The 18,950-nt window shown below is 36.5% G+C and overlaps 1 protein-coding gene across 2 annotated transcripts; it reads left to right on the top strand.

Annotated features, from left to right (window-relative positions):
- The first annotated feature begins 75 nt into the window (after window positions 1-75).
- Window positions 76-17,854, top strand: si:ch73-40i7.2 (FYN-binding protein 1). Of its 2 annotated transcripts, none has more exons than XM_067596642.1 (16): window positions 76-234; window positions 7,881-8,508; window positions 9,590-9,698; window positions 10,507-10,562; window positions 10,895-10,932; window positions 11,334-11,365; window positions 12,050-12,182; window positions 12,399-12,561; window positions 13,286-13,436; window positions 13,672-13,688; window positions 14,245-14,305; window positions 14,539-14,581; window positions 15,272-15,434; window positions 16,541-16,574; window positions 17,155-17,192; window positions 17,322-17,854. In XM_067596642.1, the coding sequence occupies exons 1-16, from the start codon at window positions 232-234 to the stop codon at window positions 17,357-17,359; spliced, it is 1,707 nt and encodes a 568-aa protein (XP_067452743.1). In that variant the 5' UTR covers window positions 76-231; the 3' UTR covers window positions 17,360-17,854. The 2 variants fall into 2 exon arrangements, with proteins under 2 accessions (XP_067452743.1, XP_067452742.1); XM_067596641.1 differs by having other exon boundaries at window positions 9,587-9,698.
- The last annotated feature ends 1,096 nt before the right edge of the window (window positions 17,855-18,950 follow it).

The following is an 18,950-nucleotide window of genomic DNA, read 5'->3' as shown; positions in this document are numbered from 1 at the left end:
AATTAAAAACACACTGAAACTGTAATCTCATGTCATCTCATGGTGCTGTCAGTCACCTTGTGGCTGAATTACGAAGCATTTCCTCATTTGCAGTAAGTGTAGATCAGCGTGGGTCATGCAGTCTGTACAGTAGCATCAGCCTGGATACACAGCTTGACTCACAATCTCAGCTGGACATGTAGCACTTTATTATCAGCTAACTCTGGCAGAATAACATCACTAAAGGCAAATATGGTAAGAAACAGTTACTTAGTATTGTTATTTAGAAAGATTTGTGTGTTTTTTTCATGTGTACCAATTCATTCAGTGATTAACAGCTATTTCACAGCACACCTCTCTTCGTGTGTTTGCTGTTTAATTTTGGCTATTTCCTCCTGACCATCAAAGTCTCTATGAATAACCTGACTGGTACAGAAAGGCCAGCAAATTATCGTATCACTCTAAGTAAAACTTCTGTTAAGTGTCTCTTTGATCTGGTTTACAGTCTTTTTTAGACACTTCAAAACAGTGTATCCTGAACTTCTACCCAGCGTTTCACTTGACATGTTCAGTTACAGTTCTCTGAAGTAATTACATCATTTTCACAGTATAAGGGGAAGTTGTATTCTGAAACCAAAGAAATGGTCATTGTGCTGCTAATGAAAGAAAGCTTTCACTGTTATCAATAGTTAATGATTGACACCGGTACTAACAGCACTCTTAACACAACTGCACTTCTACTTTTCTATTTACATATCTATCAGTTGTGGGAAGAGAAGATATGATACTTATAAGTTCTTTTGAAGACTTTTTCTGTCAGGAAAAGGCGATCGATTTGTGATATTTAGTCTTTAAATTGTAAAAAAAAAAATGTATGCTTTAAAGGATTCTGTGCTTCCTCCTGGATTTTCTCCATATTAGGATACATATCTGTATAAATTTGAGTCTGTTGTGACTGTTGTGAAAACTCCACTAATTATTTTATGTTCAGCAGCTCTTTAACACAGGAACAATTGAATTAATGAAACAACTACAGCAAATGTCTTTTGTCTGTAGCTGCGTTCAGATATGAAACCTGCCATATCAGAGCTCTGTAACACTCACTGGCTGGTGGCTAATATTTGATAGAAGATTAATATTACCTTCCTATTTTGGTGTAGTCTTAAAGCAGATGAAAACTTCAGCGATATTCCCAAAAGCTGACGTTCAAACACCTGCAAATATTTTAAAGCACAATTGCCTCCTGAGTCAAGGAGTAATATTTTGTTTGACAGACTTTATTTTGTTACTCTGCTGTAAAAAGAGTTTTTTCTGACTCTTGTTAGGTTTTCTCTTCAGCCCACCTGCACAGCTACAAACTGTGGCAAGACCGTTTTAAAAAAAACATCTGAGATAGTGTGTCAGTGCCAAAGGGAGCAACACACACACACACACACTTTCTTTATTCTGCAGGCCCTTGCTGACTGAAAGTGGGACTCTGTGTGTGTGTGCGTGTGTGTGCGTGTGTGTGTGTGTGTGTGTTTTGTGGTATAGAAAGGAGGTTTTTGTCTGTTTCCTTTGCTCATTGAAGTAAAAGAGACGACTGTGAGAAAAACTTGCAGCTTATTGGTGCAGGGGTAACAGTGGAGGGCGTTTCTATGGCAACCGGTGCAGGATGATAGCTGAGGTGCAGAGATGTGTGGTTGCATACACTTCCTGCTCCTCTTCACACCCTCTAATTGTCTTAGCAAAGGTTACAACATTAAGTGTTCAGACAATAGATGGTTTGATTCCTTTACTATCATCATGTTTTCTTTTTGTCAACATAATAGAATACAAGAAATAGTCATTCATAAAGTTTCACTTCTCTCACCAAGTTTGCTCTTTCATTTTGCTGACGATGTTGGTCAGTTAGCCAACCAGCACTGTTACAACAGTTTCCTGACTCCACCTGCTGAGGTTTAACTCAGCCAATGGGATTATTTCTGTCTCTTTGTTAAACTGTTCTGAGCACTTTATTTGAACTCTCTTCCCTCTTTTAATTTGGTTATTTGTCTGGGTGAGGATAACGTTGAAATAACATCATAGACACACCTAAAAATGTGTGAGCCTCAGTCCTCATGTTCACGATAATATTGAGAAATGTTTTTCTGTTTTAAACTTCCATATAAACAAAAACACAAACATGGTTACAGTGAAGAAAACAGAGAGAAAACAACAATGAAGAGATTGACATCAATCCACCAGCAGTTCCTCATTTTTAGCAAGCAAATGACTTCATAAAAAGCCAGGATACCAAACCCTCTACAAAAAAGATGCTCATCTGCAATTCATGTGACTTTTGTTTATGAACTGTTGTTTGTATGGTTCTGTCACTTTGACAATTTATGACATATTACAAAAAACTTCTCCATTTAAAGAAAACCTTATTGACACATGACTTCCATTTGAAAGTCTGTCATGAAATCTTTCTCAACAGTTCCGTCATTCGTTGAGTGTTCCCATGAAAAAAAATCTATAGCACAAACATCATCTTGGAACAAAAAATGCAAAAGTCCTCAGCAAATTGTAAACAACATATAGAAGAGTAAAAATCTAATGGCAGGTGCAGCCCAAAGACATATGAAGATACACACACACACACAAACACATCCATCTTTCCACATGTAGCACATTTTATGCAACTCATATTTCCTAAGAAGGAGAGGAAGTGACAGGAGACCAAAAGATACAATAAACTAACATAACACAAAACAAGGCTGAACAGCATATCTCAAGGAGTTATTGATTCATAACCATGTCGTAAACCACGACATGCTACCTGGACAAAGGAAAATAAGTTTTCTTTTGACCAGTGTGCAGGATTTAGTAGCATCTAGTAGTGAGGTTGCAGACTGTAGCAAAATTCAGTCAATCAATCAATTTTACTTTAAGTGCAGAATCACCATGCAGCATGATCCCAATATACTTTACAGTTAAAAAGAATACATAGGACAAACATACAGCAATCAATGTACAATAATAAAAATTAAAAGTGACACAACCACATTAAAAACATCAATGGTAAAAGGATGTTAAAAGGTGATGGGCCCAGCTAAGTTTTAGGGGAGGCTGTATTGTAGTGAGTAAAGGTAGGTTTTCAGTCTTGATTTAAAGATTTCAACTGAACGTGTTTCTTTAACATGTACAGGAAGGCCATTCCAGAGATAAGGGGTACGGTAGGCAAATGCTCTGAAGCCAACTGATTTTTTGTTAACTGAAGGAATGACCAGGAGACCAGCATCTAGAGAGTGAAGATGGCGTGCTGGTGTATATTGTGTAATTAGCTCAGATAGGTAGGGTGGTGCAAGTCCATGCAAGACCTTGCAAGTTAAAAGAGGAACCTTAAAATCAGCTGGGAGCCAGTGAAGAGAGGCCAGAATGGGTCATATATGGTCAAATTTTCTGGTTTTTGTCAAGATTCTTGCTGCAGACTTCTAGTAAGACAACTAGGAAGACCAGAAAAAAAGAAATTACAATAATCAAGCCTGGAAGATACAAATGCATGGATGTAAGTTTCAGCATCACGCAGTCATAGAATAGGTCGGATTTTGGCAATATTACTAAGATGAAAAAATGCTGTCTTGGTAATAGCCTTGATATGAGACCAGAATGTCAGACGTGAATCAAAAATCAAGGTTTTTGATGGTCGAGCTTTCAGAGATAACACAGTCATCAATATTGACACTCAGATTCTCATACTGATGCTCATACTTTGCTGGTCTTACAACTATTAACTCTGTTTTATCAGCATTTAACAGCATAAAGTTCATATCCATCCATTTTTTTATTTCTGATAGACATGCCTCTAAATTTAGGAGTTAGGGAAGGTCATTTGGCTTTACAGGTACATATAGCTGCGTATCGTCAGCGTAGCAATGAAAATTAATACCATATTTGCAAATGATGTCACCAAGGGGAAGCATGTAGATAGCAGAAAGCATAGGGCCAAGAGCCGATCCCTGGGGTTCACCAAGCTTTACTTCAGAAAATTCAGAGATTGTATTGTTGTAAATTACACGTTGCGTTCTATTTGATAAATATGAATGAAACCATGAAAGCATTGTCCCCTGGCTACCAATATGTTTCTCCAAGTGGCCTAGAAGTATGCTGTGATCCACGGTCAAAAGTTGCACTCGAGAAGCAGCAGCAATGATGTTAAGTCAGAATCAACAGTAATTAATAGATCATTTACTACTCTGGTCAAGGCAGTTTCAGTAGAATGGGAAGTAGAAAGGGGAAAGAGGAAATTAGAAATGAATACACCCCTCCCCTTCCAAGCGTGTAGGAGAATGTACGATGGCCGCAAAACTGGCAAAAAACATGAAAAGCCCTCTCTAGAGCCAGTGTTTGGTTTGTATGTTTGGGGCTACTGTAGAAACATGGCAGCCTCCGTGGAAGAGGACCCGCTCCCTATATAGATATGAAGGACTCATTCTAAGGTAGCGAAAACACAAAGATTCCTATTTTCAGGTGATTATACACTAATTAAAACATACTTATGAATATTATTAGATGCCACTATTCTACACACTGTACCTTTAAACAATTATTTAGTGTCACTATCAGTAATTTTACACTCAGGCCTTTAACAACAAGTGAAAGAACAAAAGTGACATTATCACTTGACTCCCATAGTTTCAGAACCACAAATTTAAAGAAATGCAAGCTACGACTTATTAGTAAGACATGGCCAGTCCACCATACAAAATATTAAATGAAGCCTGACATAAAAGCTATCCTGTTTAGGAAGATAATCTTTCCTATTGATACATATTTAAAAGACCAGTGTGTAAAATTTAGTGGCATATAGCAGAACATACTTGGCAGAAATGAAATATAATATTCATAAGTACATTTTAATCAGTGTATAATCACCTGAAAATGAGAATCGTTGTGTTTTCGTTACCTTAGAATGAGCCATTTATATCTACATAGGGAGCGGGTCCTCTTCCACGGAGCCCACCATGTTGTACTGCCATCTTTCTACAGTAGCCCAGAATGGACAAACCAAACACTGGCTCTAGCAAGGGCCTTTTGTGTTCTTCATGAGTTTCGCGGCCGCTGTAGTTTCTCCTACATGCTTGGAAGGGGAGGATTTAGAGGAGGTGTATTCACTTGGTTGCGATCTGCAACCTCACTGCTAAGTGCTACTAAATCCTGCACACTGGACCTTTAAAACATCTGTCCATAAGAAAGTTGAGGTTCTGTTTGATGTATTCACACTTGAGGGATGGCTTATCATGCTGCAAACAACAGCACCTGGAGAAGGTTTTTCTTTTGTAGCACTGCAATGTGGCATCCAGGGAGTGGAGACACTAAAGTGTACTTAAGACTTAAAGAAGTGACCCAGAACATACAAAAATGGAAATATTTCCCAAAAAATAATTTTTGTGCATCTGGTATACATTTTTGTACATGAATTTGACCCATATTTATTCCAAGGAATTTTAAAGTCATCAGAAGGGGTCAAATCATGGTAAAGAGTGGTTATGGGGAAACACGAAACTATAAATTGGCATGTCTGTGTATATTAGTCATTGGGACAGTGGTGACGAAGTCTACCCAACACGTTACGAGAACTGCCACAGTTGGCACTGAGGCAGGATCCTGTAGACCTTTGAGGTTTTATGGGGGACTTTTGAAACTGTGAAAACTAAAATTGTGCAAAGGCATCATCATATACCACGTACACAGGTTCATACTTATCCCCATTTCATTGGTGGAAGAAGTATTCAGATACTTTACTTAAGTAAAAGTACCAATACAGCAATGTAAAAATGCTCCATTACAAGTACAAGTCCTGCATCAAAAATCCTACTTAATTAAAAGTACATAAGTATTAGCAGCAAATTGTACTTATTGTATTGTAGTAAAAGTAGTGGTTTGGTCCCTCTGAGTGATATATTACTATATATGACATCATTAGATCATTAATACTGAAGCATCAGTGTGTAAGCAGCAGGTTACTGTTGTAGCTGCTGGAGGTGGAGCTAGTTTGAACTACTTTAAGTACAGTTAGCTAGTTTAGTCCAGTGGCTCCCAACCTATAGGTCAGGCCCCTCCAAAGGGTCACCAGATAAATCCGAGGGGTCGTGAGATGATTAATGGAAGAGGAAAGAAGAAAAAACAAAGTTCTGATACACAAATCTGTTTTCAGCTTTTGGACTTTTACTCTAATCGTTGTTTCTTGGTGAAATATTGGGTGATTTGAATTTATTGAAATGAAACCATGTGAGAAGTTTATAGGGAAAAATCACTATTTGGTGGAGCTGTTAACAACTCACAGACATCTGAAATGTGACCCTGACTACTCACTGCTTTTTGTAAGACATCAAAAGCCAAAAAAGTTGGAAACCACTGGTTTCATCTTTATCAGTGTGTTGTATTTTAAAAGCTTGTTATATTATCCGTTGTGTCAAATCTTCATCTGAAAAATAACTAAAGCTGTCAGATAAATGTATTGGAGTAGAAAGTACAATATTTCCTTCTGAAATGTAGTGGAGTGGAAGTATAACGTTTTTGAGAGCAATACTCCAGTGGAAACCAGGATAGTGTGGCACGTAAACACCTGATCCAGGTTTCTGAACGTTCTCTGTTGATAGAGAAAGGAGATGCTGAGATGTTGAGGAATCAAGACAAAACTGGACACAGATGAATAGAAACCTGGATGCTGTTTGAATCATGTAAACATGGAGATGAATAACCAAGTTTCTCACGTTCCATGTAAATGCTGTATCCAGAATATGATCAAAACCAGAAAAAGACTAAAAACCGGGATAATGATGTAAAAACGCTTAAGAGTGAGTGATGAATGATTTGGTGCATCTGTTATTCCAAGATGAGCAAGGAGACAGTGAGTTAGAAGAGAAAGTATCGGAGCATGTCTGCAGGCAGGAGGATGTTACACAAATGACTTCAAGACCTACATGACTGTATCAACTGAGCGGTTTGAAAAAAAAGTGCATATATTTTTATCATATAGCAATGAGAGCAGTGTTGACTGATGGTTTTCACAGTTTTAAAACCTATCATTCAAAAATGATGTTGCATTCTTCACATTCAACCGAATTAATTGAAATCTTTATTGTGGCTGTTACGTTATCATGTTTTAGGAAACAGGAGACCATAATGTAGTCTGATTGTGTTTTTTCTCTTTAAACAAACAGTGTAAAACCTAAAGAATACACTCTTTCTGCTCTCTTAAATTGATTAATTTATTAAAGCCTTTTTTAGTGATAAGGTATTGATAAATGCCAAATACATTTGTGGTTCAAAATTTGGTATAGAGACTAATTATGAGGGAATACTGATTGGGCCGGGTTCATACTGTGAAGAGTCAGAATATGAACAGTATGTAAAGTTAATGCAATTACAACAATTGTCCTTCTAAGAAAAGGCTTTAATAGCTACAACAATTAAACATAGCTGCAAAATTATTTAAATATGGTTTAATTTTGTTTAATTAGCTTGGTTAAAGTAACTTTATAGAGTGGCCTTGAAAATACCTTCAAAAACAAAAAATTTAGAGGGCCCTGTTATGACAAAATGGTTTATATTGTATCATATGTGATATTTTTTGTGAACATAATCTCTGACAGGATTTATAATCACTAATTGCTGCTTTCAGTACCTTGCTGTTTAGACTACACAGGTTTTTTTGTCTGCTGCACAGACTTATCAGCTTTTTGAAGATCAAAACAACCAGGAAACTGTGTTGTTGCAGGGTGCATTCTCGCCTTGTAAAGAAAGCGTAGGGGTTTGTCGGCTGGTGTGTGATTGTGTGCGTAGGGGGCATGCCTTGCTCTGTGCTGCACTGCTAACTTCCTGCTTCTAAAGCACAGCGGCTTCATTTTGACTTTCTGCTCCTGTGTTGTTGTCAGGGGGAGAGCGTTGATGTCAAGGCTCTGAGGGCCAGGTTCAACAGCAAGGCCAGCACTTCAGACACCAGCAGCCGAGACAGCGGCTCCCCAAAATCTCCACGACCTGGATTTGGGAGAGGAATCTTACCAGCACTAGAGAACAACCTGGCCCAGCACAGATTGTCCCCCACGGTTCCTCCTCCAATGGCTGGCCCTGGCCTGATGAGGTTCCCACGGGCAGAGCCGATGATGGCAGCTCCCATCCCCTCCAGACCTGTTTCTTTCCCTCGACCGCCTCCCAATCTAGGCATCAGAGCATCCAGCCAGCCGGCAGACCCTATCAAAGTCAAGCAGACGGGAGAGATGCTACAGAACATGATGCTGAAGCACCACAGACCTGCGGGCATCAAGCCAGCTCCACCCTCAGCTCCAGGTCAGTCTCCTGCACCAGGTCACGCCTCCACCCCTCTCCCGCTCCGACAGCAGCCCAGACAGAGGAGCGCAGGAGATGTGACCCCGCTGAGGAAACCCCTTCCCCCTGAAGGACCCCTGCCCATAAAACCTAAACGGCCTCCACATGTCAACCTGGAGCCCTTCATGAGGTTGACTCGGGGAGCTCCGGCACTCCCTAGTCCAAGGAAGAGTGATGGTGAGTCTGTTAACAGCAGAAAACTCGAAGTGCTCTTCTGTTTTTGGGGTTGGTGGGTAGTGGCAGTGCTTGGTGGATTTAGATATAGCTCAAGGACAAACGGTTTCCTGCTCTGACATCTTGTATTTTGATTTGACAAAAGCATGTTACCATTTAATTTTTCCATAAAAAATATATTATTATTGTTTACTGACTCAAAATATTAACTGGATAGATTTAAAATCTAAATACAGTGGTGGGAAAAGTATTCTGTTCTTCGCTAAAGGGAAATTAGAGATACTGAACTTTAAAAATGTATGTTGTAAACACTGTGTCGTCAAACATTTGCTTAAGTAAAAACAGAGTATTTGCACTTAAATTATCAAAGTTGCCACCATGCAGAATGCTACAGTAAGTTTCAGACTGTGCAGTATTAGATATATATTATTGTATTAGTATTGGTGATGCATTAAAGTGTATGCACCTTTTTAATGTTGTAGTTGGTCAAATTTTAAATACTGTTGGGTAGTTAAATCGACTGTAACTGCATCATCATCTGCATCATGCATGTATTTTGTAAGCCCGTTGAATGCTTTGTATGTTCGATCTTACCAAAGTAACCTGCAACGATTGCGGTCAGATAAATGAAGTGGAGTAAAAAATAAAATAATCTGAAATGTATTGTAAGTATAAAATGGAAGAAAATGTAAAAGCTAAAGTAAAGTACAAGTGACTCTAAATTGTACTTAAGTACAGTACTTGAGTAAAACTTTTTTTTTAATATACCATTGTTTAAATATTGCTGAGAAAGCATCGATCACCAGAAGAGTCTTCAGCCCGAAAGTGCTTCCGTCAACATTTCCAAAATGCAGATTATTCTGTCTTTAGTGATTGTTTCATTCTTTAAGACAAGCAACAACTCTGGCAAACCACAGTACGCTTCATCTCTGTGTGGAAACATGCTAATTAGAGAGAAAAGAAGCAAAAAAGGACTTTTTGTTAACTGAGTCGGTGTGACTGTTTTTAATGCAATGTTATCCATCTCATTTTGCAAGAGACTTCTTCACATATGGATGTTCTCTCTGGTTCCCCCCACCAGCAGGTTCCCCAAGCACAGGAGGCAGGAAAATGTCTTCACCTGCAGTGATCAGTCCTCCCCAACCTCCACAACGATTCAACAAACCCCGGCTGCCACACCAGGTCGCCTCTGTGTGAGTATTTCGCAAAATTTCATAACATACTGCTGTTATTACACCAACTGCAGGGTGAGTGCACACAGAGAAACCCGCTTTAGGTATTTATTTCATATCATATACATTCTGCAATAATAAAATCAGGGAGTGTACCAGAATAAAAAAAGAGTCTTATTTCAATCACAACTGCCATGATGGCAGGCAGGAAATAGTGTGAGAAGTTTTTAAAAATCCGCTACACTCATAATCAGAATACACAAATGCAGTACACTTAAAGCAAAATAAATCATATTAGAGGCTGCAATTTAGAATTAGACAAATAGAGGTTTAAATAGAATATCAGCAATATGTGGGAACATCACACCGTTTAGGGGACATTTTTCAAAACTTTGAGTCTCCAAGTGTCATCACGCTTTCTCCACCCCTTTCCTGTCAGGTTTTATTTTAATCGATCTAACAAAGGTAAAAATGACGCCATTTTACACATAACAATGAAATAGCTGCTTTTTGTTTTCCTTTCTATCTAAATGACGTTAAATATATAGACTATATATTTATGGTGTGTTACATTTGCAGAAAAATACCTTTCTTGGTAAGTAATACTCATCAGTTCACAAGTACAGATTAACACTGTCGCTTGTTCTCAGTCAGTGAAAAGTAAAGGTGTTAAGTGAAGAAGTTGCTGCAATGATGTAGTGATATTTTAGAGTGACATTGTAATATTGTACTGTCTTTCTTTCTTTCTTTCTTCTACAAGTTCTAACTTCTACAAGTTATTGCTGTATAGGGAGCACACAAACAATGTTTGTTTATGTATTTACTGCAGTGACATTGAGGATGACCAGGACACCTATGATGACATTGCAAGCTTTGAGAAGAACGGTAAACAGAAAAACTGTATTTTTTGAATGATTCATGACTGTAAATCCTTTGGTTCTTAAAAATCTACAATGTGCAGAATAGTATAATGTGAGCTTATTCTTATATTTTTCAGTTCAGAGTTAAGTTTGAAAATGACATTTATCACTTTCTGGTAGAAAATGATTACCTAGTTATTCTTTTAATACCTTATCAACTAATGACTTCAATCATATTTCATAGGCTCCATATTCTCCTCATATTGTTATGATAATAAAGCATTTATATATGAGAATGTGCCTCTTTTTAGAAGGAAAGAGTGCCTTTCATCTCTTTTTTATTATGTAATTTCACAGAGTCCTGGAGTGACAACAGTTCTCATTGTATGGACGGGGTAAGGACAGAAAACTGAAACTAAACCTACTGTAAATAAAAATGTCATTCTGAGAATTCTAAACTAGGTGGCTCCTCTTGTAGAACATGTTGCACTCTTCCCTAAAACTACAAACTAAAGATAAAATTAAGTTTAAATACTAATTTACACCTGCTGAAATATCAACTTTATTTTGTTGTGACGAATAACAAATAAACTTCATTCATTGTCAATGAAGCACGCGATTTGTTTGATTTCTAGCTTCGGGAAGTACACATGTTCATACACACTGATGCACAAATGCATTCTGTTCTAGGGCATAAAAAAGACAGCAGGTGTCATCGCCCTTTAATCTAAAAATCTTTGTATATGCCTGTTTTTCTTTGTTCTTTAAAAGTGTAAATAAATCCTTTCTCTTGTAGGACATTGATGACGTGTATGAGTTTATTGACGAGTGAGTATAAACTTTCAGTTTTTACAATTGAATCAAATTGTAGTGTGTGAATTTAATAAGGACTCTACTCACCTAAAATGGAGTGTGTCTGCAGCTGCATGAACGTGTTTTTATTATTTCTGGCACTGCTACTTTTATTTTTGCATCTGCTGCTACCACAGCTGCGGTAGCTATTATTGTGAGAACAACTGTCATAGCAGTACGTCTCTCAATTAAAGGTGTTATTTCTGCAAATGATCATAATCTGAAATGTTATTTGCTCCATTCGTCACAAGGTAACAACATTTTAATTGAGTGTGTGTTCAGCCAAAATGTTGGTGTGCATTTATATTAAATGTGCAAGTGTGCAATGATATTCAACTTGTGACATAATCAGGATAATGTCACAAACCGAATGGACAAACTTGAAATAATCACATAATTGGAACACACTGAAAAAGTGAAAGGGGAAGAAGTTTGTTGGATACTGCTGCTGTGAAACTGTGAAATGCTCAGTGTGTGAATGAATTCTGTCTGATTGTTGTTTTTGGTCAGGTGAATTTTTATGTGCCAGTAAAGATACATCTTATTTCCCCAGAACTGAAAGTGATGAGAATATTTTACATGTAGGAGGTGTATGTTGTGATGCGGGGAATTGTCTAAAAAGGTGAAAAGTCATTTTTCATTTTGATTGTGTATTTATAGGGACCAAATAGAAGTGAACCTGGTTAATGCTGAGAAGAAAAACAAAAAAGAAGCCAAGAAGCAACAGGAGCAGGAGAGGAAAGAGCAGCTAGAGCGTCAGAAAAGAGAGAATGAGTTGAGGAAAAACTTTCAGGTACGACCCCAACAACATCCTAAATGCCATTAACATGAACTAATTAAAAAGTCATTTTTAAATCAATTTTTTATTCCTTCTTTGACATTCAGCTGGACCATTTAGCTTACGTGCATCCCGAAATATTGAGGCTCTTTGTTTCCATCCACCCCATCTTCATCCAAATCTAATTCATATCTGTCAACTTTCACACCTTTGCTCTCTGCCCCTTTGTAGGTGCAAGGGCAGTTGGATGTTATCCATACAGCGAGAGTCCGGCACGACTGGTACGGAGGAGGAAAACTGGACCTCAGTGTGCAACAAGGCGAGAGCGTGGAGATCATGCGAGTGAACAATAACCCAGGAGGCAAATGGCTGGCTCGCTCCCTGAACGGAAACTGTGAGTTTCATTTTAAATCTCACTGCAAATCAAGAGCAGGAAACCTTCCTATCTGAGCCCACATCACAAAGTTAGGCTGATGGTAATATGCTCTTAAACTTTGTGCTTGATTTTTTTTAAAGATGGTGAGCAAGTTTATGAATTCCAGATTGAAAGTGCTGTGTAGTCCAGTTTTCTGTAAATATCCAACAATACTCAACTTTATGTCCTTCTATTTAGCATTCATAAGCAGTATATAAACAGTTACATCTGTTGTATCTGTTTATAACTACAATATAGCATATTATAAACCATTCATTAACTTATGCTTATAAATGATAAATGGGGTGGCATATTAGTATGCTATAGCATAGTGCTTTGGAAAACAGTTTGTGCACCTGTGTGTGTATGTTCTTGTGCTTATGAGGACCAATTTAGTTTAGATATATCATGTTATGCAGACAATGCTCAACTCTGCCTGTGAAACCAAAGAGGCCTGCTAACTGTATCCCTCTCAACCACTCAGCCTCTGTCTAATGGCAAACATGCTCCTCAACCTTTCTAGTAATTAATATAACATATGCAAGCAATTATAAAGGACAAGATGTCCCATGTAAGACAATAACGGAATAAAGTTGGAGACGAAGAATGTCACAAAGCAAAGCAGAGCGATATTTTTTCCATTGAGAAAATAAGGTTGTGGAAAGTAATGAGGTCGTCATCTTGTCTTTGTGTTACCTTGCAGACGGATACATCAGTAACACATGTGTGGACATTGACTATGAGGCAGTGAAGCGCAAAGCGCTCCAGTCCAGAAAAGTAGACACATCAACGTTACCTCCACCACCTCCAGACCCCCCTCACATGTTAAACATGGAGTCCAATAATAGAGACAGGTGCAGTAGATCCTGTTCATCCTGCTATGACAAAACACTTTAAAAAATTGTTGTACTATATTGTGAGAAACATTTATCTGCTCCTAACATATGATGTTGCTATTCTGTCAACTTTTTCCTATGGTTTTAAGTTCATGCACAGTCAACACTTAACTGTTTAGCTGCATTGCTTTCTTAGTTTCACCCACGTCTGTTCCAACTAACTTGCTGTTTGTGTTTTTCATCTGCTCTGCAGCATGCTTCAGGATGACGGTAAGTGACAGAACAGCACACATGAACATCACTGGCAGATTAGGATTCATGCCATATATGATATTGCCATATTTATTTACTTCACTCACTGGACAAAAAACAACATATCCATAACTCTTTATTTATCCCAAAGAACCAAAGATAATAAGTCCTGGAAAACTATTCTCACGTTTTACTAGAAAATTTTATCATAATATCATTAAACAGTAAGATTTTTTGAAACATTTTACTATATGAGTTTATTGTTTTGTTTTGTTTTCTTAGCTGTGTCAAGTATGAATCTGTTGATTTATTTTGTTTCAGCTCTAATTTTTGTATTTTTGGTATAATGCTCAATGTTTCAAACTTGTATACATTTGCAACAGGTACTTTATAATACAAACAGTGACTTGGATTATTTTATAATTTGCCTAAAATTTTTAATATCACTCATTTAAAGTTGAGGCTGCTTTCCTAAAACATATTTTTTTTAAAATCTGAAATAGAGTATTTCACCTTTTTTACAAGATGACAAGATATTTTTAGTTTTACAGTCATTTCTCGGTACTCTCCTCAGATGACTACGATGACGTTCAACCATTAACTGAGGATTTTCCCCCACCACCGCCTGAAATCAGGTATCTATCCACATCTGGTTCACTGAAAAAACAGGAAATAATTGGTGAGATACTGACAGCTACATGTAGCTGCAGTATTATTTTAGTATAAAATTTTGATGTTGAGCTGATAATTGAGGTGATGGTCAAATAAGAACAGAATTAGAAAAGGAAAAAACAAAAAATCTGGGAAATGCATTACTTTATTGTTGTTGTCTTCTGTTTTCAAACTGTAAAACCATCTTTGTTTGCAGCATAGATCCCAAAGTGGAAAAGGAACTAAGAAAAAAATTTAAGGTAAGTATTTTTCACACTTTCACATCAGATTATTTGATTTTAATGGTAAATAAAGTAGAGTGTCATCAGCATAGCAGTGAATGGAAATGTTTTTCTGAATTATTTTTCAAAGAGGAAGCATACAGGGAGAAAAAGGGGGCCCAGGATGGATCCTTGAGGAACTCCACATACAATCCACAATAATGAAATGCATCATATCCACATAATACAACATGTTATAGTGGCCCCGTTAAAAATTGCAAAACTGAATCATGTCATTCTCAAGTTTACTCATCTAATTGACAGTTTCTGAGATACAGTGTGTGCTATGAAGGATGAATCTGTTAGTAAGTGTAAGGCTCGTCCAATGGGTGACATTTTAAAACCACCTGAACACAAAAGTGTGTTGAAATTTGATCACTGGACAAGTCAACCAATGATGATCTATACTTTTTTTGTGTTGACAATGATTGTAATCAAACATGACGGAGAATTGTGCTTTCACAAGAGTAGGTATAATTTTCTTCAAAGATCAAATATCCAATCAAAAAAGTCATATTACTGATCCTTGCAACAGTCAGTACTAACTTGTATCAACATCACACCCATCACACCTCTTTGTACTATACAAGTGTATTTGACCAAGGCAGTGAAAATATAAAAATGTTGGTTAAATAATGAAAAACTCAAACTATGACTCTTGTTTCTCAGTATGATGGGCCTCTCAGTGTGCTGCACACCATGATGGTGGATCCTAACAGCATCATAAAGAAGCCAGGGGGGAAGGATTTGTCTGTGACTCATGGAGAGGTCCTGGACGTCATCCAGCTCACCAGCAGCAAGAAAGCTCTGTGCCGCAACCGGTTTGGAAAATGTACGTAAACACAACAAATCCTGCTGTGATCGTATGTTATTTTAATCTGCACTGTGACATGTGAGCAGTTGGTCAAAGTGACTGGTTTTAGAAATAAGAGTTGATGATTTGTGTAAAGGTTACCTGAGGTGATCAGGGAGATTTTTGCATAACCAGGAGGAGGTCAGATGTATGTGTCCAGAAGTAGACATATGTTCTCTCAGAGTGTCAGTGAGCAGAACTGTCAGATTTACTAAATGACTCATTTGCATTTGCAAGAACAATATACTGCGGGCATTAGTGTCTCTCACTAGTGTCTCTCACTCTCGCACTTTGAACTAAAAGGGAAGTTCTTATCCTTATCACATCACTCGACAAAATCTTTATGATCATGGCTATGTGATAAAAAATTTTTTGCAACAACACCTGTAATAACTCCATGAATAAACACTGTCAAACATAATAGTAATGGAAACTAGGACGACATCAAACGATTATTTTCATTATCGACGAAATGATTTTCTTGACATTAAATAATTTCTTGTTGATTTTTGAGAAACTGAAAGTTGCCATTGTTTTACACTTTTGTTTTACAAAAATAACTAAATGATCATTTAATTATCACAACAGTTGCTGATTAATTTTCTGTCAATCAACAAATTGATTAATTGACTAATCATATCAGCTTTAATGGAAATATACTAAGCCATTTTGGTGCACAAATTCTTGCCCGTGCTTATAATATTGCACCTGCTCAGTGTTTCATTACTATCAGATCCCAGTAGCTCTTCTTTTGTTTTTCTGTGACTTGCATAGTAGTGGCTTGTTAATAATAATAATGATAATAACTAAACACAAAAATAGAGTCATAAAGTTCCAAAACAAATGTGTATTGTTTGTATTTTATAGCTGATGCACAACCTCTGCGTGATTGGTTCCTGCTGGTGGCACAGCACCATGCTGTGGGAAATATACTGTACAATGATTAGTGTTTGTCTGATGGTTATGAAATGAATATTGCAATAAATAAAATACAGATGATAATATAATAAATTCAGTAAGAGCTGTATTTCACATATTCAAAGTGACTATTTTACATAAAACATGTTTTGTCTAACTCTTCACAGATGGTTATGTGTCCAGATCTCTTCTTCTTCCAATGTAAGTGAATCCTCCTCAGTTCATATTTGACGCTGCCAGTTTTAGTGTTACTTTCATGTCTTTTTATACTGTGAATAAATTATGAAATATCTTTTTGTAAATGCGTTTTATAGTTGTGGTAACAGCTCATCTTTGACTTTGATTTTCATCTTATTATTATTATTATAAATGATTTTTGTTGTTGTTTTTGACAGGATGGATGAAAAGAGTAATTTAGTGACACAACAAAATAAATAGATCATCACATATGAATATAGTCATACATATATACATTACAGACACACATGCAGTATATATTGTTTATTATAATAATAGAAATGGGTACATATACATATTCTATGTATGGACCCATTTTTACAAATCTAAACATATAGTATACATTTTTATCCATGTTTACATAAATGCTTTTCTCATTCTTCATATCATATCATATCATATCATATCATATCATATCATATCATATCATATCATATCATATCATATCATATCATGTTAACAAGTTTTGGATATAGATTTTAAACAGAAATATCAATAAAAAACAACTTTCTGCTGTCAGTTTAACATCAATCTTCATTCACAGGGAAGGAGACATCTACGACGATGTTGACTATGGAGGCGGTGAGTTTTGTTTTAGATCCTATTAATGTAATTTCCTGTTAAATTGAAATATTCACTTATGGCAGCTAATGTGTTTGACTTTTTAATATATGTATCTCCTAAACTGTTTTTATTTCTTTCTTCTTTCAGACGTCTATGACAACGACTCTCTGCAGACTGATTATTAAAACATGTCAAACTAAACACATGCAAACTCACACAGTAAGAAAGAGAGAAACAAACTATATAAAATATTCAAACTAAAGCTATATAAAACTAAATAACTGTATAAAACTGAGAAGAGAAGACACATTTTGCTTTATGTGATGGCATCAGTTGTGTTCAGTTACACAGGATTCACTGTCAGGCTGGCTGTAACAGTTGAGACAAAACAGAATATATCTGTCTGGCTCACAAACAAACAAACTTATTCCTATGTAAAACTAAAACTATATTTTTAAAAAACTATATAAAACTGAGTGACAAAAACAGAACATAGAGTGAAAACAGAGCTCAGTCTGGACACTCACACATGTTTCTTGTGCTGAGAATAACAGACATGTCACCATTGCATTGTTTGTCAAACTGCTTGTATAGAAAATGAACACACTATTACTGTAGCTTTGTGTATTGCTCGACTTTTTAGATAATTTAAAACAAATAAAATAACTTTTTGACTGATATCTATGTCTCTGTTTGAATCAAATCCCTGCATTATCTTAAGAAGTGTCTGTGCAAAACAGCTGAAAAAAGTTACAAAGTTCATCTCAGGGAAGTGTTATGATCAGTATAGGAAGAGAGTATACACTCCTTGTATTTGCAGATGATGGAACACTATGGAAATGGGAGCGAATCCAAGAAGCACTCAGTCAGTAATAGAGAAATGAACTGTGTACAACAGAATATCTCCGAGAAGCATAAAAAACATCTGTGAACTGAACTGAACTGTCAATAAACAAATCAGAACTCAAGAAAACTGCAAAATATATTAACCAATCATAAGAAATAATGCTCCAGAATATAAATTTACATGGTAATATGAAGTCTGGAAATGCATAAAGAATGACAAAACACATTAGTTACTACAAAATGCACTTTAGAATTATTGGACTATCTATGTAACTTACACTACTGGTCAAAAAACACCCCAATTTTTACAGTTGTTATTGAAATTTAAGCAGTTCAAGGTAAACTACCAGAGGTTAGAAAAAAATAGAAATAAAAAACCCCTTCGATTACCAAACACTGAAAAATAATGTAAATTTGAGAGTCATAATAAAAGCCTTTTTCAGGGATCAAGTAATGGGTTAACAACTCATAGTTTTTCTGCAGCGAGTAAATTAAACCTTGAAAGTTGATGCAAACAATTCCTACAGGTGTCCCAACTTCCGTTGATTAGTTACAAACCTGCTGACTCTATAATATTTGAATATTTGATATTTGGTATTTGATTTTTGGTGAAAATACTACACACTGCTTTTTGAAAGACATCAAAAGCAAAAAAAGGTTGGAAACCACTGGTTTCATCTTTATCAATGTGTTGTATTTTAAAAGCTTGTTATATTATCCATTGTGTCAAATCTTCATCTGAAAAGTAAAGCTGTTAAATAAATGTAGTGGAGTAGAAAGTACAATATTTCCCTCTAAAATGAGGTGGAGTGAAAGTATAAAGCTGTACTGTATCACAGTACTTGAGTGAATGTACTTGGTTACTTTCCACCACTGCACTTAGTTAGTCTGGGGTTCATCCTACAGCAAGATAATGACAAACCTCTAGGC

Source organism: Thunnus thynnus, chromosome 8, assembly GCF_963924715.1.
Source record: "Thunnus thynnus chromosome 8, fThuThy2.1, whole genome shotgun sequence".
NCBI classification, from domain to species: domain Eukaryota; kingdom Metazoa; phylum Chordata; class Actinopteri; order Scombriformes; family Scombridae; genus Thunnus; species Thunnus thynnus.
This window is presented reverse-complemented; position numbering and strand designations above follow the sequence as displayed.